The sequence below is a fragment of the Ambystoma mexicanum genome, chromosome 3p, assembly GCF_040938575.1.
Source record: "Ambystoma mexicanum isolate Mex_15411 chromosome 3p, UKY_AmexF1_1, whole genome shotgun sequence".
NCBI lineage: Eukaryota > Metazoa > Chordata > Amphibia > Caudata > Ambystomatidae > Ambystoma > Ambystoma mexicanum.
In genome coordinates this window covers 732,415,694-732,429,564 of record NC_090925.1, presented here as the reverse complement: position 1 = coordinate 732,429,564, position 13,871 = coordinate 732,415,694, and the positions used below count along the sequence as shown (strand labels likewise).

The 13,871-nt window shown below is 46.6% G+C and overlaps 1 protein-coding gene across 1 annotated transcript in view; it reads right to left on the bottom strand.

The window, feature by feature from the left end:
• STK36 (serine/threonine kinase 36) overlaps window positions 1-13,871 on the bottom strand; it is a 682,518-nt gene that overhangs the window by 487,768 nt on the left and 180,879 nt on the right. The window contains exons 9-10 of the mRNA XM_069651602.1: window positions 5,228-5,363; window positions 4,946-5,089 (exon numbers count right to left, since the gene is read on the bottom strand). Of these exons, the coding sequence (XP_069507703.1) occupies window positions 4,946-5,089; window positions 5,228-5,363 (280 nt within the window). The remainder of the gene's footprint in view (window positions 1-4,945; window positions 5,090-5,227; window positions 5,364-13,871) is intronic.

Genomic DNA, 13,871 nt, shown 5'->3' with positions numbered 1-13,871 from the left:
CCTCTGCATTGTCCACAAGGCCTTCTGGGGCCTGGGACCAAAATACCTCCAACTCTCTCTTCCTAAATATCTTCCTTCACGAGCCCTTCGCTCATCCGTCTCCAACTCCCTCATGGTCAGCCGTTTCTCGAAGCAACGAGCTGGGGGTAGATCTCTCTCCGCAGCAGGGGCCTCCCTCTGGAACAGCCTTCCTGCCTCCCTGAAACTTGAGGAGAACCATCTCCGGTTCCGGAAGCACCTCAAAACCTTCCTCTTCGCTTCTGCCTTCTCTCTCCCTCTCCCCTGCTAATCCTGCTTAACTCCCCACTGAACTCAGCTCAAACCTGCATCTGGGCCACTCTCAGCAACCTCGGTCCAGGGCCCAGCCACTCTCCACCTGCACTGCCTCCCCGGCTCCCCCTGCACTGTGGGACTGTCACTGTATCCCTACAGCCCCTTTCCCAGCACTTGCTCTGCACTTACCTCGCACTTGCCACCAGCTGGCCCTTTCTATTTATTATTATTTTATTTTATTTTTATTTTATTTTTATTTTTTTTATTTTTTTTTTTTTACGCTACTTACCTTGTACTGCACTTCCCCCCCCACCTCCTCCCCCCTGCACTTCCTCCTTTTCCCCTTACCTCTGCACTTGCGCGATCTGAATGACACCTGGCCTAGTAGGATCGTTTGTCTGTTTTCCCCTTGTTTCCCTCCCTCCCTGCCTCGTCGCGCCTTGAAACACTTGTGTATAGGCGCGTTACAAATACCATATCATATCATATCATATCGTACCAGGGAACGTCCCGCTGTTTCTGCCGCGTCCAGAGAGTTTTTTACAATGCTCTGGTTCACCTGGGTTCCTTCGCCAATAGTTGAAAGCAGGCGTGTACGTAATGGCTCCGGTGCTTCCTCGGCGTCCTTGCGCAGTTTGGCCCACTGCGCGTCTGCATAGCTAGCAAGCAAAGAATTGTTGTTCGCAATTCTTGCTGAGAAGGCAGCCGAGGAAGTTACTCTTTTAGCAAGGGCATATAGCCTCTTGCCCTCCTTGTCAGGGGGTGCCTCACTGGTGGAAAGTGGTACCCCTGCCCTCTTTCTAGTATTAGATACTACCAGGGAATCCGGAATGGAATGTCCCCTAATGTAGAGCGAGTCTGAGGGTGAAGGAGTGAAAAGTTTTTCAATTCTTGGATTGACCCCTCTGATCAATGCGGGAGTAGAGAGCGAAGGGATGATTCTTCTCTTCACTGAAGCGAGGAGGGGAATGGTCTGGCTGACCGGGGGTTTCTCTTTAATTACTCTTTCCACAAAGTCTAATTCTGGAGAGAGCTCCCCAGTGTCCAGTTCGAAATGTGCTGCTGCTCTGCGCAACAGGGCATTGAAAGTGGGCTGATCGTCAATTGGAGACGTGTTCCTAACCGGTGAATTGTCAGGAGGATTTAGGTTTAGGACATCAGTGTCGGAATATACTGATGGGGATTGCCAGGGGTGCGAAGGTCCTTCTTCTGGGTTTTCTCCGAAGCCTTCTCCTATAATGTCTGGCCTGTCTTCCAGACCTTCCTCCTGGTTCTGTCCCTCTTCATCGTCCATAAAATCATCCTCCTCCTCCAAGTATTGTTCCTCCCCAGTGAGGTCGTACACATCATGGAAGTCTGAGGCTGTGTCCTGCTGGGGATTGACTAGCCTCGGATTTTTGGCCCTGGGGTCCTCCTGAGGCCCTTCTCTAGTTCTCTTGGGAGTTTGAGAGGTCTGGGTATTAATAAACCTTTGCATCCTCTCCATACAGAGGTGGAGTCTTTCCATGGTTTCATGGGGTACCCCTGAGCGGTCTGGCGGGGGAAAAATAGAGTCATCTAGCTGAAAACGGCTCGACCTCTCCCAAAGCGTCGAGGAAAGTGTCCCGTCGCCCTCTGAAAAGCCTTCAGGTGTGCTGGGTGACCCCCCGACTGAAGGGGGTAGTCCCTGCCTTTCTTCGGGCTTTTTCGGCGTGTCTTTCGACTTCTGCGTAGCGCTCGACGTGTCCTTCGGCGTACGCTTCTGGGCGTCGGCTACAGCGATCCTCGCCAAGCTCTCGGCGAATCGTTTGTCGGCGACTCGTTTGTCAGCGGAGGCCTGCGTTTTCGACGCTACGGGTGTCGATCGCTCTACGGCGGCATGCGCCTTTTGTTGATGCGCGCCAGCCGATGGTTTGGGGGCGGCGCCCTTATTTGCCGAAAGCCCAGTCGCTGGTCGCGGCAGCGGTTGCGAGAGGGGCTTCGAACCCGAACGGTCCGAGGAGGCCGCCGGTGGAACCTGCGTCTCCTTGGGCGCTGATGCTCTCTTCGTCTTTGACGAAGAAGAGCCGTGGGTTGTGTGCTTAAGTGAGTTTTTGTGTGCGTCAATGTCGCCGGGGTGTTCATCCCCATAAGCAGGGCGTGAGCCGAGCCCGTCGGGGCCGGGGACAGACGACGAAGCGCGCGAGCGCTCCTTAGAGGGGTTTTCGACTTCCGTAGTGTAGGTCGTGTTATCGCGTTCCTCGTCACTGTCGGTGGTAGCAGCGGCGGGTGAACCTTCGGCCTTCGACATCGCGTAGGCCGCCCACCTTTTAACCCTACGGTCTTTTAGAGTTTTAGGCTTAAGAAGCCGACAAGCCGCGCAACCTTCCTCCTTGTGATCGAGGGGCAAGTAGCGGTTACACCGTGAATGCTTGTCCTTCCAAGTAAATTTGCCTTTGCAAAGCGGGCAAAACCTAAAGGGTGTCCTCTCCATAGCCGAGGCAATAAACCGTGATAACTACCCCAAGGGAAAGGAAGGGGAAAGGGAAAGGAAGGGGAAAAGGAAAGGCATTCTCAGAAAAGAACCAGAGATGTCCCACGACCCCACTCTCCCTACTGTATATGGCCTGCGAGGCCAGGCCACGTGTTCGGCAACGCCGAAGGATTTCCTCCGCTCGTACCCTCCGTCGAAGATCTTGCTCGGCAGAGAACAGCTTCACAACTGCGTCGAGGGAGGGATTATGTGTTTAATATTAATGAGAAACGACCAAAGGTCGAGGAGATGAAATTTGCAATGTCTCTCGAGGAGCTCCGCGTAAAGGCGATCAGTAGCTGGGCGGAAAAAAACAATCCGAGGGACCTCGACGCGTGAGGGATTGTGGGTACAACGCACGTCACTATAGGGATAGTGTTTCAGACACGCCTTGTCGACGTCCCTTTTCGACTACGAAAAACAAAATGCAATACTCCGCAGTGACCACTGGATGTCGGACCTATGCACAGCATGTGATTCTAAGCAGATTAACAAACATCAGAAACAGAGTTCACGCAACCACATACTGTGTTTTGGTTAAACAGTTTCCATAATGGTGTTACAAACTTCTTTGGCTTCAGAGGCTTAAGAAGTTCATACCAGATTTCAACTTTAATTAAATGTACCAACTTATTGTTAGATTACCAAGCAAGCCTCCTGCTAAATACAGATTAATACATTAAGTATAAATGCCAACTCACGTCTGCCCAACCCCACCTAACCAATAGCGGACTCTGAAATCTGGTTGGCCCAGATGCTTATTAGGGCTAGTGGGAGACTCCAGGTAGCCTCAGCTGGGGACCAGTTTTTGGAGTCTACTGGTGATCTTCCCTGGCTGGTCTCAGCCAACTTAAATCCATGTACATAAGTAAACTTCAACAACTTTTGGGGAGTTTTAAAAGTTCAAAACGTTTGTCCATAGGAACCAAAAGGGACAAAGTCCATAGTAGACCTCAAGTTTCTAGAAAAACACTAGAGATGCAGATGAGGCACCATTCAGGCTGGTGAGGATCAAGGACCCCACCCCACCACACAAAAATTACTGACAAGTTCGGCAACCAGTGGCCTGGAAGAGGAAGGTTGCAGAAATTATCCATAGGATCAGAAGCAGACAAAGTTGCAATGTTGATACCTTGGAAGATGATCTGCACAAAAATCTGCACAGAGTCCCAGTTTGAGACTGCGATCAGTGTCGGAGAAAAGGCCTAAACACACCCAAGTATGTGGAAGATGCTGCTGAGACATATAAAGAAAATCGCCCAAGATTCATAGATTCAGTGGTCCAGTCCGAAATTAATGCCACTCACTCAAAGGGCCCTTTACGGAGTTCAAAAGAGAGCCCACAAAGACACAAACTGTCAAAATGGTCAAACACAGAAAGGTCAACTACGGAAAAATGGCTAGGTCACAGGGTTTAAAACCTCTTAGTAATACCTGCGTTTCCGTTCAGAGATCAGGTGGCTGCCAAAGTGGTTAACATGCTTCAACACTGTACAATCCTATAGAACATATGAGTTCCCACACACAGGCATGAAATGGGGCACTTTTTTAGTACTGCTGTCCTGGTAGCCACATGGACTACTGAAGGCAGCATAGAATAACAGTTGCAGCGCTGTGGGGGACCTCACAGAGGGCCTCCTGTCAGCAAAAAGCAGGCATAAAAACAAGGGGAATGACAGACTGCAAAAGGAGAGTCCAAAATATCTTTGTGGCCTAACTCTAGGCATTCTTGGCATTCTACAGCCCAGGAATCCAGGTCACTCATTCCCAACAACCTTAATCCTAGTATCCCCATTACAAAGCCCCGTCTTTTAAGTACTCTCCATTCCAATACACTTCTTTCATGAACACTCGGAGCACCCTTTGAGCAGCTTCCTGTAGCATCCATTCCCAGTAGCTTCCTCCAAGTACACATCTGGCAGAATTTGCCCCCCTTTCTCCCAGTACCCAATTATTGGTAGCATTTGTCCAAGTATTCGCAGCCTCTGTACTCTGTTTAACAGTACCTTCTTTCAGTACCAGTAGCCTTCTGCAAGTCGACTTTTTTAAACTCACAACCCATTGCACCACTACACTTTTCAAATATCTGAGAACTCAGTTCCCTCTCAGTAGTGTTTCGCAGTATGTGCTCCATAGTGCCAGCTTCTCAGTGCCAACCTGTCCAGTTCCCTCCTGCCTCACCTGAATGCCCGAGTCCTGCAGACGTAGGCGGATGCGTTGAATGAAGACTGGGTCCTCCAGCAGGGTCAGGGGGGTTGTCAGCTGCAGGTTTAAGGGCTCTGTGGCTTCAATCAGATGTCGCCATTCGTCGTCACTGTCAACTTCCTGTGTCAGGGGTCAATGAGGCGTGAAAAGAAACACAGATGTTGTCACTTGGTATAACACTGTTCAGAAACACCACACACACATTAGAAATCACATCACATGGGGTGCCCAAGGCGAAAGGGTACCTCCATTTCTCACCTCATTTTCCAGGTCCACTTGCTCAATGCTACCCCGTCCCTGTGCATTGCCAGCTCCTGAAGTCTTGGAGAGGATCCTGGCCCCCACTTCCACCTCTGGGAACTCCCGGTCATAGTCCTTGCTGATCCTGTGCTCTCTGCCAACAAAATAGAGGGGTAAGACATCCTGGGAATCCCATGCATCTAACTAAGAGAGAGAGAGAGAGAGAGAGAGAGGGCGCACAGGGGTTAGAGCGTGAAGGGGTTGGGGGAGAGAAGAGGTATGAGAGAAAGGGATGAGGAAGAGGGAGAAATAAAGAGGGAGGAGTGAGTGTCTCGCACACTCTCTTCGTTTCACCCGCTCTCCCTCTTGTTCCCTAGAGGAGCCTGCTCCTATCATGCATACATGCAAAAATGAAGTTTGATCACTGAAAGGTTTATAAATCACAAAGCTTCTTCTTGGACGCCAAGATGGTAAGAAATAACAGGAGAGCGCAGGGATTTTAACAAAAGCAATTGGGGTTCAACTTAAACCTAGAATAGTACAGAAGGAGAGGGAACATGTTGAAAAATAATGGTTACATGTTATTTGCCTTCAGCACCAACCACTCAGTGCATGTGAAAGACCATGGTGTGCGTGCACGCGAAAGCTTGCATTCCTCTTGCCGTTCTTAGGGATAGGAGGGTGCAGTGTTGTGCATGTCACCATTGCTGCAATTTCTTAAATCAATCAATGAAGGTACCAAAATGGAAGATTATGTTTAACCGTAGCCAGGACCAAAGGTGCAGTCGTACTTTGCATAGGCTCTTTGCATATATGTACATGCAATATCATAGAAATTAACAGACCACTTATTTTATTTATTTCATTTGTTGATAGCACCCAGACCCGAAGGTTACAGCATAGTCAATACAGTAAGAAAGGTAAGACAGCAGCTTTTAGGCATATTTGTTGAACAGATAACAGTTGCAGCTCTGTGGGGGAAATGAAAGATCAGATAGGAGCGCTCTCCTAGACTACAAGGCATGAGCCCATTCCAGAGAGGGGGAGCGATGACAGTGAAACGAGCTCCTCCTTCTCGTTGTCCGTTAAATCTCAGGGTCGTTAGTGAGGTGGAAGATCACAAGCTCCATAGACTGGGCTTTTTTGAGATGCGATGGGTGAGGTAGGTGGGAGCAGTGTTGTGAATGCAGTGGTGTGTGGCTGAGTGGATTTTAAACTCAATACGTGCCTGTACTGGCAGCCAGTGAGCTTTGCGTCTCACTAGAGAGATGTGGTCAGATTGTTTCAGACCGCACACGGCCCGGACAGTGTTGTTTTGGATCAGTTGTAGTTTATTTAGGTTTTCGATAGAAGTTCCTGCAAGGATGGCATTGCAGCAATACAATTTACTGCACTCTACAAATCCAAAAATAAAAAATAAAGAGGAACACAATTGTTAAATTACCAATGCGAAAGGTGTTCACAGCCAATAACCAGCAACCCAAAGAGGGCAACAACGTGCATGAAGAGTAACTTGTCCTAGTCACAAAAAAAAAAGGAGACACGAGGACTAAAGCTATTTAACGGGCAATGTGCAGAGATAGTAAAGTGAGTATTAAATAACCCCAAAAGAATAATAGAGAGAGACTAGAGAAAACTATACCGGGAGAAAGGCACATAGTCTCAAAAGCCAAGAGAGTATGAAAATAGAAGAGAAAGCACTAAAGAAAGATCTGTGAAAAAAGACATTATACAAGGGGATCAAGTTCCACATAATATAACCAAGGGTGAAACGAGAGACTATAAAACGAGAGACAAGAGTGTGAGAAAGTATGTAAAGACTTGCGGCTACAGCATATCTTTAAACAAAGCATACAAGCCAGGAGCGTTGTTCGAGAATGAAAAGATCTCATGGGGGAGATTCCCAGGTTTTATTGAAGAAGATCATAAAGAGGAAACAGGTGAAACAGACATTTGAACCAGAGACTATTGAAGAAATCACCAACCCAAGAGAATAAGGATCTTCTCTTGGATGACCAAATTGTCTATCTTATTGGTAGGGTCATGTAGAGTTAGGTTTGGACCAAGGACATTTTTACTTTGGAAACTCCCCAACGACTGACAAGCACCCTTAGTTCTTTTAGATAGGTAGTGGGACCACTTTAGCAATAGGGACTGTAGGCCTTTATATAATTTAATTAAAAAAACACCAAAACGTTCTCAAAGTGCCCAACTCCTTCATCCGACCATGGTGCACTAACCCAATACTCCCCAGGCTTCCAAAAAGTACTTGAGCACATAATACACAGCATTAACACACATAGCATATGTATAAAAACAGTAAGCATCTGAGGACTCCCCTCGCCCATACACTTTAATGTGGATTCCCTATCGTAGATAGGCAGGCAATGCGTAGTGACAATGGGGGACGGGGAACAAGACATTCTAACAGTTAAAAATCCACAGTGCTTGCACAACAGTAAAATGTCAAAATGACAATACACTATTGTTATATGTATCTGATCCGAAGCAGAAAAGGGAACTAGACCACACTTGAAACATACATATAAAAATCACTGGTAAGTGCTGGAAATGTAGGTCTTGGACTAGAACTCTAGAGAAGTATAGGAAAATTGCCAAAGGGTAGGCAAATTCCACCAAGGCACTTTAAGAGTTCCAAGGTAAGCTGAATGTTCCATGGATGTCAATGGGACAAAGTCAGTAGGCCATCTTCATGTATGGGAAAATTGCGATAAGCCTCGGTTTTATCCCATAGATGCAGATTCAGCAGCAAACCAACCCAGGGGGCACCAGGGGAGACCCCAATGAACAGGTTATAGGATTTGAGAACCAGGAGCCCCAGGAGAGAATGTAGCAAAACATGAATATCCCCCAGTGTTTTCCAATAGGACATGCAGGAATGGGCCTTGAGTCCGCCAAGCACAGTTCTTTCCTAGGTTCAGTTTACAGGATCTGGAGCCGAGGGACTTGAACCCGGATCCAAAAACAACCCCCTGGTGGATAAGAACAAAGGACTTTCCGACCACAGAGCCCCTCAAGGCAGCAGTGAAAATTCCAGTAAAGACGACTTAAGGAAGGCAAGACAGGGTAGCTCAGTGGACAAAGGAGAGTGGCAGCATAGCAGAAAACAATCCCATCAGGACGATAACAGACAGTGGTAGACCCAGGATGGACCAAGTAGCAGATTTGGTTGGGTAATGGTGTCCCACTACTCTTCCAAGAGATGGTAGCTACTCGCAGCAAGGTGGGAGACCCTGGCAGAAAATGGCAGGCAGCAGCGGGAAAAGAGCGGGCAGCAGCAAGAAAATGGGTTGGTCCCAGCAAGTAAGGCTCGACTCAACAGAGAAGTGGAGTAAGCAGGAGGACACAGGAAGGCCATTCTAGACTTGTGGCAGCAGAATACCCCAACCCGGATAAGCCTAAACAACAGCAAACCGCTAGTATAACCAGATGAAGGAATAGGCAGGAAACTCCTCCAGCAGGTTAGCAGACCTGCTTCTTCCAATATCCAGCAACCAGAGAGCGAGCAAGGACCAGGAAAACCATTAAGTACCTCTACTTTTAGGGGCTCGCCAAAGCCAACCCGCCAATCAGAAGATGGGGCTAGGGACAAAGCAGTCAAGTTTCCAATCACTCCGTTTGGCCAGAGGAACTGCTACTCAGTCTAGACCACCCCACACGATGCAATAGGGGGAGCCCAGGGACTTCCAAATGTTCTAAACCACACACAATCAAAATGAAGGGTGCAATGTGGACTCAAAAAGAGCCCACATGGGATGATTGTACATTTTAAACACACCTCATGGTTTTGTTAAACAAAAGAAGCCCTAAAATACAAAATGTCTTAAAGCAGTACTTAAAACACATATATATATATATATATATATATATATATATTTGGCTACCAATGCGGTAAAACAGCTTGTACCCCTGTTGAAGCCAACATTAAATATCAGCTAGTTATCTTTACAGGAGCAGGATACTCAATTTCCCACATAATGTTTTTTCTGCTTTTTTGTTGAAAGAACAACGCTTGCGTCCAAAGGTAAGGGAGACAGGCAGTGATTCGGCCATTGACAAGATGTTCTCGGAATTGTGATATCAAAATAAAAAAAAGACTATGAAGACAGGATATTATATGGATACATAAGTATTGTACCACATAAATCTACTGCTATGACAAAAGAAAACGGTTTTAAAATTGGGTGCAACTGCACAAATCTATGAGGCTCCAGAGATCGAATAAGACAACGTATGCTAGGTTGACTACTAATATCAAAACCATTTGGGATTTGATTAATAATGTTTGTGGACCAAGCTGAAGCCCAAATTATCCCCATTGAAAATTCCAAATGGTACAGACATTTAGGGATCTTTATGCTGAATCTTCAAAGGGGGAATTGAAACAAGAGGGGATTAGACTGGATTTTCCCTGTTTTTTTTTATTTTACTGTAGATGATGTAATCTTTTATTCTGAAACTCTAAAACCATAGAAAGCTTGTGGCCCAGATGGATTATCTTAATGCAGCCGCTTAAGCAGTTATCAAATGTCTGTGATGACATTTTATTCCCTCCTTTTCAACAAATAATGTTAGAGATTACCCAAATACCTGACGACTGTCCCACATAGTAAATATTTTTACGAAGGGGGATAGATCCAATGCGAAAAAATACAGACCCATCATCCTTCTTGATGTAACCAGTAAAATATTTGGGAAAATGATACTTGCAGACATTGAACACTGGGCAATTAACACCTGTAGGATAATCTACCAAACCGAATTCCGCAAAGGATTGGAAACCAATTTGAATGGATTGGTTCATAGACTTTTGCAAAACCAAATGCAACTAGATCATGGTATACCCGTTTTAGCTGCATGTATTGACCTCAAGGCAGCCTTTCATTGTTTTATTCCATAGAATACTTCTGTCTATACTACCTGTACAGAGGTCTATTGCAAATGGTAAAAGCTTTATACTATGAAAAGAAAATACAGATAACATTGGATAATCAGGGGTTCTATCATCAAAATGTCCACCGAACATGGACATAGACAGGGATGCGTATTAGCACGTTGTTTATTCAACCTGCTCCTACCGGATGTATATTTGGATGATTGAAGATCATTCCTCCCAAGTAGGTGGCATTCAAATATGTTGGATTGCTTATGTGGATGATTTAAAGGTCTTGGATCATACCACAATTGACCTACAAAAGGTAATTAAACAAATTCCAGGAATAGGCAGTGAAGACTACGCTGGAAATAAACACAAACAAATCAAATCTGATAGTGTGCAATTGAACAGGAAAACTGGATAAATCTATTTGGTTTATGAACAACTGTAGTTTGTACCAAGTCGGACAGCTGATATATCTAGTGTGGCGAACCCTTATATGTCGTTACTTCTCCCCAAAGGGGAGTCCCTTCCCATGAGGCTAGGGAGGTGGGGCGGCTAGCCAGAGTCCCCCTGGGGGTTGTACTCAACGTGAGTGTCTCATGGGGAGAGAATCCCCCTCTAGGGACAAAGATAACCATCTAGGGAGAATGCAGTACAACATTCCTCACCATCCGCCCACTTCCTTTTTTTTTTCCTTTTCGCTTTCCCACCCCCTCCTCCCAACCCCACTTACCTTCTTCTCTGTCGTCTTTCGGGAACGGACGCGCTGGGAACATTTCTGTTCCCAGCGCGTCCGCTCCCGATGGCCGCCATGGAAAGGGAAAACGGACTCTGATTAGCCTTTCCCGGTGGCCAGTTTCTTGGTCTTTTCATGTTTCAGGCCAGAAAAAAGTGCTTTTTGTACCCCGGTCACGCAGATCTTGCGAGCCATGGTTATAATAGCAATATGCCCCTCGCGGCAAAGGCATTACAGAGTCAGGTAATGGCCTGGGCCTATAACTATGGGCCCTGGGGCATTACCTAACTCGGTAATGCCCCCGCCGCAAGGGGCATATTGCTTAATCATCTCTCTCTTTACAGGATCACAATTCACAGTAGGTATCTTTGACAGAATGACTTCACAGCACTTCTACTTGATATATGTTATTTATAGCGTGCTTAATGCCCAGAGGTTTCTAAGCGCAGACCCGGGGATCAAACCTGTGTTGGTCCGTGTCTTCTTGCTTCCAAGGCGAGCACATTGCCCCTGAGCTATCCTCCACTTCTACAACTTCAACTTCTACAATAGTTTACCATGAGGGCACCTCCTTTGCCTGACAGTATTCCATGTCATTTGTGCTACTGAAGTCTCACATCTACTGACAACCCAAATATACCACCACAGCTTCAGTACTTTTTAACTTCAAACAGGTTATGACGAGATTGACTTTCAGGTGCCTCAACATCTTCAAATAAGCACTCTTCCTCCGAATACCCGTTTTCCAAAGGGCAGCCTCTTTGCCTCTCTCTTGTCTATCTGCAATCAACAACCTCTAATTGCCATTAGGGCACACTCCTCTCTCCTTCTACAGTCTTTGGCAATGTAGGTTGTATCAACTTCAAAGAATATTTATAAATAGCAAGATTCCCTTCCCCAACCTTGCCGGCATCCCTTTGCCAACTGTTTGTTAGGATAATTACCCAGAAACGTATGCTTGCACACTAGTATCATGGGCAGTGCAAAAGTTCTTTTGGCTCACAGCATTGCTTAAACTGCTCTCTGGCTTTGGGAAAGGCTGCTTTCAGTCTCAATAGGGTAATACTAGAGGCTTGAGCAATGCGTGCTTTCTCAAACTTCAAATACAATGGTTTATAAACTAAACATCTCTTCAGAAACAATTGTTTTCTGCGTGAGTATTAATTCAGAGTTCACTCTTCACTTAAGAAACTTAATTAGGCACAAATGTGACCAGTTCTTCATTGATTTTACAAGGTTTAAAGGTTTAACAATTGTCACCGGCTTCTGTTTTCCTTTCTCCATATGTTGCACCACTTCCCCTGCTTCTGGCTTCACTTGCAACCCACACCCTTCCTCACTGAAGGTGTCTTAGGCCACTCAATTAAGGAACCACTCTCGCTCCTGAGACCCACGGTTTCCCGACAGCTGCTCACCACAGTCTCTGACACGCTTCTCGCTGCACAATCCCTGCAATTAGGCTCAGCTGGGGAAAGGCAGCCTTACTACACGCCCTCCAGTGCAAAGCCCCTGCACTTCAGGATTCTGCTTAAATTGCCAACACATTGCCTTGTTCCTTCTGCCTCTGCTACTACTGCACAAACTCGAGCCACAGTTCCAGCTCCTCCCAATTGCCTGCACCAGAGGGGGACTTTTATGCCTCTCAGGTTGCTTCAGGTGTGGGATATTAGGCTTAAGTGCCTGACTACTAGTACAGTACGCCTCTTGCTCGCCCTAGTACTTATGGGCGTTTTTTAGTCCCCAACAACAAAGTTAGTTCTTTTGAATAACCTCTGAGTTTTAAGGGTAGATATTTTTCCCTTAGTGTCATTTAAGGATGAACCATTAAAATTCGTTTTTACAAAAGGAAGACAGTCTATTTAAGGCAATATTTCTAGTTTCCTTTCCATTATACCTTTGGGAGTGGGGAGGATTTGTATCCTGAAATATTTTGAAGCGTTTGTCTAAGCTCTGTTCAGATTAAGGTATTTATGTCATGTCCAGAGCCACAGATCTTGTATGTGGTTCAGATACATCATAATGACAATAAGCCATTACTTGTTCTGGTAACTTTAAAAGGTTCTCCCTTTTAAAGGACAACTGTCTCATCCCACGGGATCTCCTCACCACCTTGGGCCCCGTCTCCTCCCAGGTGATCCTCCTGCAGTACACCACCCCCAGGTTTAGTATCAGGAAGCATCTGTCTTTCCCTGGCCACCTGGGAGGAGACTTTAGGCCGGGTTTTAGTGAGGGATCTGTAGGTTTCTTCACATAATGCATGGCCACTGTATTGTTCATCATGATCAGGGCACTCGTCCCCCATACAGAAGGCAGAAAAGAAAGCCATCAGCGCTAGTCCGATTGCTCTCAGCTCAAAAAGATTTATGTGAAGTTTGGACTTCGACAGAGACCAGCGACTGCTGATTGAGAAGCTGTTCATGTGAGCTCCCCACCCTGCGAGGGAGACATCTGTCACAACCGTCATCTCCGGCCATGGTTGCCAAAACTATTCTCCTTTCATCACGTTCTTCCGACAGGTCCACTACAGGAGATCCCGTGCAACCTTGTTTGGGACCTGAAGAAGGTCCGTCATTCTGCCAGAGAACTGTGACCACTGGGATCCGAGGGCTCACTGAAGGGACCTCATTCTCAAAACGGGCTTCTGGCAGCAGGAAAATGCATGAGGCCGAGCAACCTCAGAAAACTGAAGGCCGGAAGATAATGGGCACTCTGAAACTTTTGGACCATCTGCAAAAGATGTTGAGCCCTCACCTCGGGTTGTGGGGGGGCAGTGGGGGAGAGGATTTCCTGTGGATGAATACAAGACCGCTCCAATAAACTGAAGTTTCTGAGAAAGTGGCAAGTGAGACTTCTTGAAATTCAGGCAGAAACCCAGCCTTTGGAGGAAGTGGCAAATCTGACTGAGATGATACTGAGCCTGTCGGGAGAACAAGCCCTGATCAGCCAATAGTCCAGGTAAGGGTAGATGCGAGTCCCTTCCCTCCTTAGACTTGCCACCACCACCGGACATGAGCTTGGTGAAAACT